The 12,380-nt window shown below is 35.3% G+C and overlaps 1 protein-coding gene across 2 annotated transcripts in view; it reads right to left on the reverse strand.

Moving 5' to 3' along the window:
• The window catches only part of LOC146000495 (uncharacterized), a 337,315-nt gene that overhangs the window by 201,578 nt on the left and 123,357 nt on the right, over positions 1-12,380 (reverse strand). The window contains exon 4 of one of the 2 annotated variants that reach the window (XM_083138219.1): positions 4,963-5,952. The exons of the other annotated variant lie outside the window; for it this stretch is intronic. Within the exon in view, the coding sequence (XP_082994345.1) occupies positions 5,019-5,952 (934 nt within the window). The 3' untranslated portion in view covers positions 4,963-5,018. Of the gene's footprint in view, positions 1-4,962; positions 5,953-12,380 lie in introns of those variants that run through there. 2 annotated transcript variants of the gene reach the window in all.

Raw genomic sequence — 12,380 nt, forward strand, 5'->3', positions numbered from 1 at the left:
ATATTTTAATTTTGCCACACAAACAATAACAAAATATAATGCTACAAACGGTGTGACGACTTGTAATCAGGAGGTCCCTTGTTCGATACTTGGTCAAGGGACATAGTGGTTCGCATCACACTTTAAAACACTGACATACATAGAATGAAATAATTAATGTGTTATAAGTTGGTAAAAAAAAGCTACCATGAAGGGAATCAAACCTAGGACTTCAGCTTATAAAGCTGACCTTAACCGACATGGCCACAAACCTTGGTGAAGAAACAAAGCTATTCAGGTAATTTCTCCGTAAGATTACATCTTTTCCTGTCCAGCTCGAAACTTTTGATGTCGTTTCTCGCAAATTACATTTAAAATCAATACGCTTCATCAGGTGTACCTCCTCTCATGTGCCTCCTTGGCTGTGACATAAACTCTTTCTGCTTCGGATTTCTATTATTTTTCCCATCGCATATTCAGTGCCGACTTTGCGATCATGTTTACCAAAGTGGATGGGGAAGAAGTTTATATATTCTTCAAGACTTCTCCCGGGCTAGGATAATACTTTTTCCAAAAGAAAACGTAAGTTTTTTTTCCCATCATTTTCAGGAATTACAACAGCACAATTTCCGCCTCGCTTATTCAAAATGTGTTCCTTTTCTTCCATTTTCAGCTACTCACAATGATGAAGAGAGACTCAAATAGAACACAAATCCTCATGCGAAATTCGTACCCGGGCCCTCGCACTCTAATGCATTGTAATAACCACTTCTTCATGAACATCAAAAATATTTTTTTTAAACATATTTTTCACAAATTTTTCGCACTTACATTACTTTTAATGTAGACGTGGACAGTTCAGTTAATTAATATTTACGCTGCAATCTTTCCATTAGCCCTTTTTTTTTTAGTCTGAGAGACACAAAATTTCCTGCATGTGGTTAAAATGTTTGATAGTAAGCAACACTGCTGGTTTCCGAACACTTACCTCGGCTGTACTGCCAGACCCCAAGCTGGACTTAACTCAAATGACTGTGCCACTTTTTGTGAACAGAAGTGTACATATTAGCCCGATTTGAAATGGAATGAATTTAATTTACTTATTTATATGTAATAACATAATAATAAAAATGACTAATATAATATGACAATCCCTTTGTGTGTGTTTGTAAATTAAGATCTTCATGCCCTCAACCTATCTTCAATGATATTGCATCCTGTAACACATCCTTACCAGATAGGAAAAAACACCTGTGAATTTTATCACTTTGGCCCATGCATACCGTTTACTAACAATCTGCCAATTCAGGCCATATTTTTCTGTATTTTTTACTTCACTTTACAAACTGTTATTTTCTTGACTAACCAATTCTAACAAAATATATTCGTAGTGATACAAAAAAACAATACACATAAAGAAAAACAAATATTATCACTTCAAAAACATTTTAATAGTCAATAATAGTATAAAAATTATTTCTTAATGTTGTTCATTTACCACTTATTGAATTCACAATTCATATGAATGATTTTATACACTTGCATTTAATACTATAAATATTGTTAAAAGTTGCCAAAAACGACTTTAGAAGGAAATAACATATCTTAGATATCTAAATAAGCCTACTCAAGACATGTGCTTTCCTGTTACAAATAAATGGGACATAGGACCTCCACAATGGTGCAGTGGTAGCATCATAGACTAGTAATCAAGGGGTCCTTGGTTTGATACCTGGTGGAGGCACATAGTGGTTCGTATCCCACTTTAAACTGTAGGTCCAGTCCTGATTAGCCTATCTATGCATAAAGCGGACTTAAAATATCAACTCAAACCAAATAAATGGGACAAACAGTTCCAGATAAACCCACACTGTTAGTCATCTTACATAAAAGTGCATGGCCGAGTAAAAATGAAATAATATAAACCAACTTGACATGACAGAAGAGCGTTTCATGTGTGAGTGACAGAAAGAAATCCTTTTACATGTGGCAAGAGAAGTTATGAGAGTGCCTCTGTTTCTTCCGGGTCACATGCAAATGGGAGACAGTGAATTGGCAGACAATGGTCTCTTGAAGGGCCTGGAAATCCCAGTCAACAGTCAATTATTTCAGTCCCTTGGAAATATCTTTACTGTGCATTTGTGTTCATTGTGAAAGGGTACAACTGTTGAGAAATGATTTCATTATCCAACACTGTTCTCTGGCACTGTTCAAACTGGTCAGAGACAGCTGAAACACAAAGCAAACTGTGTTTGGTCCTTCCTCTCAGCCAAGGTCTGATGCAGAGAAGAAAGCTGTCATGTCAGTCAATATCACTTTCATACATTGACTTTTGCAGCTGTGGTTGTGAATTTTATCCCTTTGGCCCATGCATACAGTTTACTAACAATCCACCAATTCAATATGTTGAATGAACACACACATTACATGGCAATATATGTACCAATGAAGTGCTAGTAAAGTTGAGACTGCTTTACATGTAACTCAGTTCTGGGTCATACTGTTTTATACATAAATTACTGAATGTTCCAGAAAAAATATAATTTAAAAATCTGTTAATTAAACCTTATTTCTACATAATGCATTTAAACTAAATTCGGTGTTATACATACTAATTTTCATAAAACACAGTTGATTTGTATGTAACCAAGCTACAACAATATCACAGAAGTATACATTTCTTGTTACCAAAACACAAGGAGAGTTTCAAAAACGAAGAAGAATCAGGGGGCGTGGTGTGGAAGTGTCACAGAAAAGGAAAGGTATGCAGCATGAAATCAGAGAAGAAAGATTTGCCGGCAGTTGTTCAGAACATTCTTTTTTACATAAGCACACAACCATAAGAGTACACACGTTAAAAATATACTGATACCTGACGTTTGCTGTGTTCCATAACAAAACAGAACACCGGTTCCTTCATGAACATTTTCAGTTGCTATTGGTCAGACACAAAGAACAGAAAGAGGAAAAGTTACATGCTTGAACAGAAAGTAAAAGTGGACCCTATCAGACATGTAACTTCAAAATCACACTTTTAGATTCATTTATTCACTAGTTTATGAAAGAAATAACCTGTATTACATATACCTTGTTCCTCAAAATTGAAAAATTACAGTATTTTAATAATTATATGACATGGTATCTAAATCTGATTTGTAGCTAATTCTCAGTTATATGTATTATTTTCTCTCCACCTTGACATACGTGTAACTCAGGTTCAACTCATACATCGACACGTCCAAACTGTCAGGTACACAGGCAAGTCTTGAGTGGTTGGATTGATTGATATTACATCACATATATTTTGCGTGATAATAGTTACTTTGTGGTAAATCAAGTGAAGGATGCAGGTTCAACCAGGACTCGAACTTGTTTCTCTAGCATCCCACACCAATGTTCACAGGCAAGTACTAATTTCTCACCTCGATTGTCCTAGGTTTGAAGATAATAAGAAAGAACTAATAATCCTCAGTTACTGGGAAATATTATTTGCACAAAGTCAAGTGTGCAGGGTTGGTTTATCAACATGAACTTTACAATAGATGAATTTCACAATGTTTGTGTAATGCAGTTTTTTGATTGAACGTTTTGTCACATAATAAGCATCTACATGGCTTTACTTTGGTATGAACCTTCATGTGTCTGAAACAGACGTATTTATAGGCAAAATCTTTGTTAGAAAATGAACAAATAAATGGCTTTTCTTTGGTATAAATCCTTGTATGGACATTCAGATTTGTTGTGGCTGAAGACTTTGCTAGAAACTCGACCATGAAAAGACTTTTCTTTGTTCTGAATTTTCATATGCTCATGAAGATACCCCATTTGACTGAAGTCTCTGCTGTAAATTGAATAATAAAAAGACCTTGCTTTGGTATGAATTTTCATATGTTCATTGACTGATTTGATTTATTTATTTGACTTCACTTTTCTGCCAATTTTGTCTAATTGGGAAGATGACGAAGAGTAGGTCATAAGATGAGAGAGGTGAAGGGACAAACACATATGGACAACACACAACAAAGTTACATAGAGGACTGTACTGCCTGTAGGTTTGAAGGTGCCCCTTTCTTATCAAGCCTTTGTGGTAAATTGAACATTCAGAACGCTTTCTTGGGTGTCAATTCTCATGTGCTCATGAATATCTCCTTCGACTAAAGCCTTTCTTGCAAATTGAATAATCAAAAGGGTTTTCTTGGGTGTGAATTCTCATGTGTTCATGAAGATTCCTCTTTTGACTAGTCTTTTTTGCTAACTGAACAATCAAATGGGTCTTCAATGGTGTGAATTCTCATATTCTCCTGAAGATTCCTCTTTTGACCAATTTGCAACAAAGGCTTTAAACAATCAAAAGGCTTTTCCTTGGTGTGAATTCTCATGTTCTCATGAAGATCCCTCCTTCAACTATAGCCCCTGTTGCAAATTGAATAATCAAAAGGGTTTTCTTGGGTGTGAATTCTCATGTGTTCATGAAGATTCCTCTTTTGACTAGTCTTTTTTGCTAACTGAACAATCAAATGGGTCTTCAATGGTGTGAATTCTCATATTCTCCTGAAGATTCCTCTTTTGACCAATTTGCAACAAAGGCTTTAAACAATCAAAAGGCTTTTCCTTGGTGTGAATTCTCATGTTCTCATGAAGATCCCTCCTTCAACTATAGCCCCTGTTGCAAATTGAACAATCAAAAGGCTTTTCTTGGGTGTGAATTCTCATGTGCTCACGAAGATTCCTCTTTCGCCTAAAGTCTTTTTTACTAACTGAACAATCAAAAGGCTTTTCATTCGTGTGAATGAATTCTCATATGCTCCTGAAGATTCCTTTTTTGACTAAAGCCTTTGTTGCAAATTGAACAATCAAAAGGCTTGTGAATTCTCATATGCTCATTAAGATTCCTCTTTTGAGTGAAGCCTCTGATACAAATTGAACAACAAAAAGGCTTTCCTTTGTTATGAATTCTGATGTGCTCCTGATCACGTCCCTTTCTGTAGATGCCTTTGTTGTAAATTGAACATCAAAAGGTTTCTCTTTGTTGGGTATACTCAAAAGATGTCTATTCTAACCGAAGTCCTTGTTGCAAATTGATCAAAGGGCTTTTCATTGGTATGAATTTTCATATGCCGCATAAGATTACCCTTACTCGTGAAACTTTTGTTGCAAATTGAACAACAAAAAGGGTTTTCTTTGGTGTGAATTCTCATGTGCGCATAAAGATGTCCCTTGTGCCTAAAGCCTTTGTTGCAAATTGAACAATCAAAAGGCTTTTCATTGGTGTGAGTTTTCATGTGCTCATGAAGACTTCCCTTTTGCCTGAAACTTTTGTTGCAAGTTGAACAATCAAAAGGCTTTTCTTTGGTATGAATTCTCATATGCTCACGAAGTTTCCTCTTTTGACTAAAGCCTTTGTTGCAAATTGAACAATCAAAAGGCTTTTCTTGGGTGTGAATTCTCATGTGCTCATGAAGATGTCCCTTGTGCCTGAAGCCTTTGTTGCAAATTGAACAATCAAAAGGCTTTTCTTGGGTGTGAGTTTTCATGTGCTCATAAAGATGTCCCTTTCTCCTGAAACTTTTGTTGCAAGTTGAACAATCAAAAGGCTTTTCTTTCGTGTGAATTCTCACATGCTCATGAAGTTGTCCCTTGTACTTGAAGCCTTTGTTGCAAATTGAACAATCAAAAGGCTTTTCTTTGGTGTTTGCATTACTTGAGAAACATTTGTTGCAAATGGAACATACATATTGCTTCTTGCTGTTATTACTCCTGGCATTGTGAATATTCTCTGTTTTACACTCAGAGGATTTGGCTAAAGTTACAGGCTCCAATATTCCCTGTTCACTGATAAATTCTGAATTAATATTTAGCTGTTCTTGTACACTCACTTCTTTGATGTTGTCAGATGATAATGGCAAGTGTCTATCGGATCTTGAGATATCTTTCATCTCTAAAAGCGTTTCCATTTCACTTTTGTTCTGGTGCCTGTAAAATAAGAAAAATTGGATGTAAATATGAATTATTTCATAACTATTGTAACATTACCATGATAATAAAGAAATTTATACAGGAAAAAGTTCAGAATATAGACAAAAATATAGGTTCAAGAATATTATTGGAAGAACGAGTTCCAGTTTGTATTTTGATAGAATATAAATAACATTTTCATGAACTTATAAATGCATATTATTCAATTATTACATTTTTTTAGTTTTCTTTGCACTCATTTATTTTATTATAAGGGGTCCTAGGTTAAATCCATGTAGTCTTCAAATTAGAAAAATGTGCAAACTACTCTTCAGATTGGGATAAATATATGAGTGGCACAGAGCACAAGCAGTGTAAATCCATTGAAAAGAGTTTTGAGGGAAAAAAAGGGAATTCATTAAAAATAAAAAAAAATTAAAGATATTATGAAAATATTTTTGTTTATATACATAAGATAGTGGCTTCTCAAATAAATTAATGTGTGCCAAAACAATACATGTTACACAGAAAATAGTAAATAAAATATCATTCAGGGTCACTCCAGCATTACATGTGTGACATTTTACACACAAAGTTTAAGGTTCTAGACAAGGAATTGATTTAAAACATTCATAAATTGATTTCTTAGAATTATGAAGTATTTTATGGTGTCTGCTAACAAATGAAAAACAATTGAGTACGATGGCAAAGGCTGAATGCATGAAAAGCATAACAAAAGTGTGTTATGTGTGCGACACTTTAAAAATGTAGCAAATTTTGACTTCACACGATCCAGCAGACTTGTGATTCTTGCTTCAGAAAACGTACTCTACCCGTCACTTTTAGCTTTCATTTGTCAGTGAAGCATAAAGGCTGCAGGTGCTAGTAACCTTTATTGGTGAAATGTGCAAATTATATGCATTCAGAAACATCTAAACCTTAATGCAATTAAAAACAAGAATAAATTTCATGTTACTTCATTTTGTTACTAACATGGAGTAGGACCCCTTTTCATGGAATGGCCCTTCAAGTAAAATATTATAGAGTTACTTAGTTTGTGCTCCAAACATTTTTACCAATCCTTCACTTCAGCTTACAGTAGATTACATGAATACCAGTTTGTCATTAATCTGATCTGAGTAACTTATGAGATGAGAAGACGAATGTGCGGTTAGTTCTTGAAGAATGCATGGCACAGAGTAGGAATATATTTAAGACTAACACATTTTCGATGTAGCCTTTGAAATTGTCAGCATGTATTAGAAGAAAGGAAACAAGTGAGTATGTTGTCTTGTAGGTCAAGTTTAGAATGCAGTGTTGTATGTGTGAGTGTGTATGTGCTGTAATATTGTACAACTCTAAATATTTTGATCTATTTTCATAATAATAATCTAGATAAATACTATCCATTTCAAAATCGTTTGTTAGATATTTACATAAAAAAATTCAATAGCAACACCAAATTGGTCTTTTGTAAATATTTACATTTGTAATAATTCCACAAATTCCTACCTTGCCTCTGTAATAATTAATACTGATGCTAATTTTTTTCTTAAATATGAAAAACTTCTCTTTATATTCCCTAGCAACACACATTTCCATGGCCAACAAAAAACTGGCAAACACAACAGTGATGCATCCTTAAACATTTCATTAAAACAGTCATGATGTAGCTATTCTTGCAGATACTACATTAATCCCGAACCTAAAATGCCCCAGACCCCAAGTTTTTAAGCTCTTGTTTGTCTGTAATGGCATCTTCAAAATGGCGGTCATGACGAAGATTCTAAACCTGAAACATGTTAGTTTATTGCAGTTATTTATCATTCATGACATCTATTTTTGCCTAATTTGCAGTTTATAATTGTATTGTGATAATAAGAAATTAAAAGGACCCACTTTGTCAAATAATATTAGATATGGCAGCCAATATGGCCGCAATAACCCTTTCAACTATTTCATCATGTTTTGGATCAAACCTTGTTTTGGATGTGCCAGAACTCAACAGTAGCATCAAAAATAGTGTCAGCCTAAGCCAATGAAATAATAATAGTTCAATTTTTGACAATCTGTATATGTACAGGGTGTTTAAAAAGTCTTGACCCCATAGGACAATTGTGTTATTAGCGCAGATGGCGAAAACTGGAAAGAGGGAAAAGTTGATGCAAATATGAGGTTTTCAGAATAATGTGCTTGAATTTTCAACGTAGCATGCACAGTTTCATTGCCTTGTTGCTACATGCTTCGTTCTTAAGGGAGAATTTACGATATCGCAACACCGTACTGTACTCGGTAAATTGAGAATGATGACGCAAAATTAGAGGCAAAGTAAGAAGAGTGTGCATTTGTTTCTGTGTGTGTGTGTGTGTGTGTGTGTGTACAGAAACAGGCACACATACGCACAAGCACACAACTACAAAACCTGTAATTGTGGCTAATGTTATCTGAACTAGAGGTTTGAACTATACTTTGATCAAAGACTATTCGCTCAGATTTTAATGTTTTCCTTTTCCTCTCTCTCACAATTTTCTGTGTCAGTGTGTGGAGAGAAAGTGAGTTCTAGTGGTAGGAATCTTAGTTTTATGAGATGTCACCTGGGTATCTCTCCTACAGTATTGTGATTTTAAATGTGAATGTTGTTTTAGCAGTTTCCATAACATGAAGTTCCTATTCATCCAAGTGCATTGATACTACGTATCATATATTCATAGAATACCAAAATGTTATCCTGCAAAACTGTATTTCCTTAAAACTATACATTCCATTACATGGTTTTAGTGTCACTGAAAACATGTTTATCTTGTGTATATGAACAACATAATTTCAATTAACTTGGTTAAGTACTGTCTTTTTTTTTAGTATCAAAGAAAATAATGAAATGTGACCTTTTATATGTGATCAGTCAATGAGGTTATTCTCAAAATATATTAGTGCTTTTACTGTAAATTATTTTTGCTTTTTATTTATTATACAGTTTAGTGTTTCTCAAAGTGATGTACAGTCATTGCCTTGTAACTAAGGGGTCCCAGGTTCAATACCCGGTGGAGGCACATAGTGGTTCGGATCCCACTTTAAACTGTAGGACCAGTCTCGATTAGCCTTACTGTACATAAAGTGGACTTAAAACGCCAAATCAATCAACAATCTCAAAGTGATGTTCATGCCTCTAGGAAAATTATACATCTTCCTAATTCCTTTGGTTCTTTTATGAATTTATAACATGTATTAATTCTTGAAAATCCTCCTCCGTGGCCGTGCCACGGCATGGGTTCGATACCGGGTTCAGTCTCCAGGAATTTTCAGCATGTGTATAGGACCGATGGCAACCCACCATCATGAGGAAATTGGGGAGCTCCGAGTGAGTGAGCGTAATCTGGTCGTCAACTCCTACAGCAACTGGGGATTGGTTGGGCCTACCACTCGTCCCGCTAGTCTGGCTGCAGATCTCCATGCCCCCCTGGTGGCCCACGTGGGAGGGAGGCCAGCAGTCGGTAGGTAAGCCAGGGGCCAATATTGGGTTATAGAACTATAGGATTAATTCTTGAAAACCATGTGCATAAATGTGCACACACATGCACAGACAATCAATTAATAAATTAACATAAAAGTCTGTGGTATCTTACACCAAAAATTATTCTCAACACGAATAGCATGTTTTCTACTACAACTTGGTATATTTGAGAGTTGCTGAGGTAAGTAAGTGCATCAAATTCACTTGATATAATTCATTAATTGGGAAAAAGCCTGATGAGAGTGTACCATTAAGTTGATGTTTGTCTAAATGATTGAGTACAAGAAAAAGTTATGCTATTAATTTGATTTGAAATATAATGAGTATTTTATGCAAGAGAAATGTTGATAGGAAGCAATTGATCATAAGTCTCTGGTACATTTTATTGTGGTCTCGAATTGGACTGTGATTATGCAGTGGGGCAAACTGCGTTTGGTATTTGCATTTCACAATTGAGATTTATGTGAGAAGATGTTGATCTTGTACCTTCTGTTTTTTGATGGAACACACAACACACCCAATGTATTATTACACACTGTTGCCTTAAACTTTGATCCATCCATTTCACATATTCATTAAATGACAATGACAGTAGATTGTTTTTCTTTCTTTTGGCAAAAGTTAAGCCCTTAACATAATCTGGACATGTGATGGACATAGCCTGCCTGCCCTTTGCTCACTCATATTGTGCACGAATGCCAGGCTATAATTGCACCACATATCTCGTTCACATGTATTGTAACTACCCGTTTCAAATTCTAACTACTAGATGTTACGCTATCTTCGTTGATGAATTTTACTTGTACTTGTGTCAAATTACATCATTGCATTGTGCGTATACTCTCGAGAATAGGAGTGAACAATTTAAATGCACATTGTGAAAATTCATTATGAGTATTCAGGTTTTTCAGAAGTTTTTAGGTTATTTTTCATCAATTATTTCAGGGTGTCTAGCAGCCAAGAAATCAAGAGGTACGTCAAGAAATTATGCTTGTGGTCAAGAATTTTTCCTATTTTTTGCAGTATAGAGAATTTGCATTGATATACCTGTACTGAGATTTGATAAAATTGAATACAGTAGAGCGTCGATTATCTGAAGTAATTGGGGGACATGGGTGTTCGGAAAACTGGTTTGTTCGGATAATCGAACTGTACATGTTTATTTGCCAAAAAGAAGTACTGTACAGTAAATTTATTCATAAAAACAGGCATCTCTTTAAGTATGTATTACAAAGTAACGTACAAAGGCAACTTTAGTAGGAATATATAGTATGTGGTACAGTTTACTAAACAAAAATATGTACATATTACATACGCATTTTGCATGAACAATACACACAGTACACAAAATTAACGTTTAAAAAAATCCTTTATTTTGGTCTGTCTAAGCAAGCCTACACGCTTACGAGCAGCTAAGTCACGTACTTTTTTCATTACAGATATCTGAAAGTGGTCACTTTCATCTTGGGTTTCAGGGAGAGTAACAGGTGCGAGCAAGTACACAGTTCGGTTAAGCAGTCGTTCGGTTGACCGACGTTCAGATAATCGACGCTCTACTGTAATTGGAAATCTAAAAATATATTGGGTTGTGGTTAAGATTTTTTTGCTTTGTTTCTTAAGAATTACATTTTTATATGCATAAAGTTTTGTAAAAATATTTCAGTTATGTGGCCATTCCCCATCCAGAATGATGTTTGAAGAGTAAATTTTTATGTGCATTATTAATTAAAGAAAGATAAATTTCTTGTTAAATTCAGCTTCATCTCTCATCTTAACCAGCCTTGTGGTAGGGGTTTTTCATTGAAAAAGTAATATCTATTTTATTCAGTTCCATCTACAGGGGTCGATTAAATACATGTTAAGAAAAAGGTCAAGAATTTGTGGGTTTGTTATTTTGGTATATATGCTGTATTTATATATATATATATACAAATAATGAAGGAGACAGTAAACACTTACCACACGAATAGAAATAATTCAATATTTCGCGATCTGAGTCGCATTTTCAAGAAGGTAGAAGGGCCTATATAGCAGGCATGCACGCCACTATACCCCCCGGACTCAACCTAGCCAACCAGTAACTCTTTCCTCTCCTCCCCGAAACTACCCACCCACCTTACAGTAAACACTGGCTAAAGTATTTCGTGTTTCCTTTCAACTGTTTCTGGCAACACTGACCGTAGAGACGCTACGGTCAGTATTCTGTGCCTCTACTCACAGTGTCGTCGATCTTTCATCTACCTTCTTGAAAATGCGACTCAGATCGCGAAATATTGAATTATTTCTATTCGTGTGGTAAGTGTTTACTGTCTCCTTCATTATTTGTATTTATCCGCCCTTCTGGCACCATTTCTAACCCTATTCCTGTGTGTGTGTATATATATATATATATATATATATATAAAAATCAAATAAGGTAAAAGGAAACACTCACCGGACAGTAGGAAAATTCAAAATTTTCGCTAATTTATAGCATCATCACACTGATGATGCTATAAATTAGCGAAAATTTTGAATTTTCCTACTGTCCGGTGAGTGTTTCCTTTTACCTTATTTGATTTTTACTTAGCCCTTTTGGCCCTCCTTACTTTTATCCATTATATATATATATATATATATATATACACACACACAAATAGAAATAATTCAATATTTCGCGATCCGAGATAAAAGATCGACGACACTTTGAGTAGAGGCACAGAATACTGACCGTAGCGTCTCTACGGTCAGTGTTGCCAGAAACAGTTGAAAGGAAACACGAAATACTTTAGCCAGTGTTTACTGTAAGGTGGGTGGGTAGTTTCGGGGAGGAGAGGAAAGAGTTACTGGTTGGCTAGGTTGAGTCCGGGCGGTATAGTGGCGTGCATGCCTGCTATATAGGCCCTTTCCCATCGCCTGCGGAAAGATGTGTCAGAGCGGGGGGGTAAAAGGTGGA

This window comes from Lepisma saccharinum, chromosome 16 (genome assembly GCF_977018435.1).
Source record: "Lepisma saccharinum chromosome 16, izLepSacc3.1, whole genome shotgun sequence".
NCBI classification, from domain to species: Eukaryota; Metazoa; Arthropoda; class Insecta; order Zygentoma; family Lepismatidae; genus Lepisma; species Lepisma saccharinum.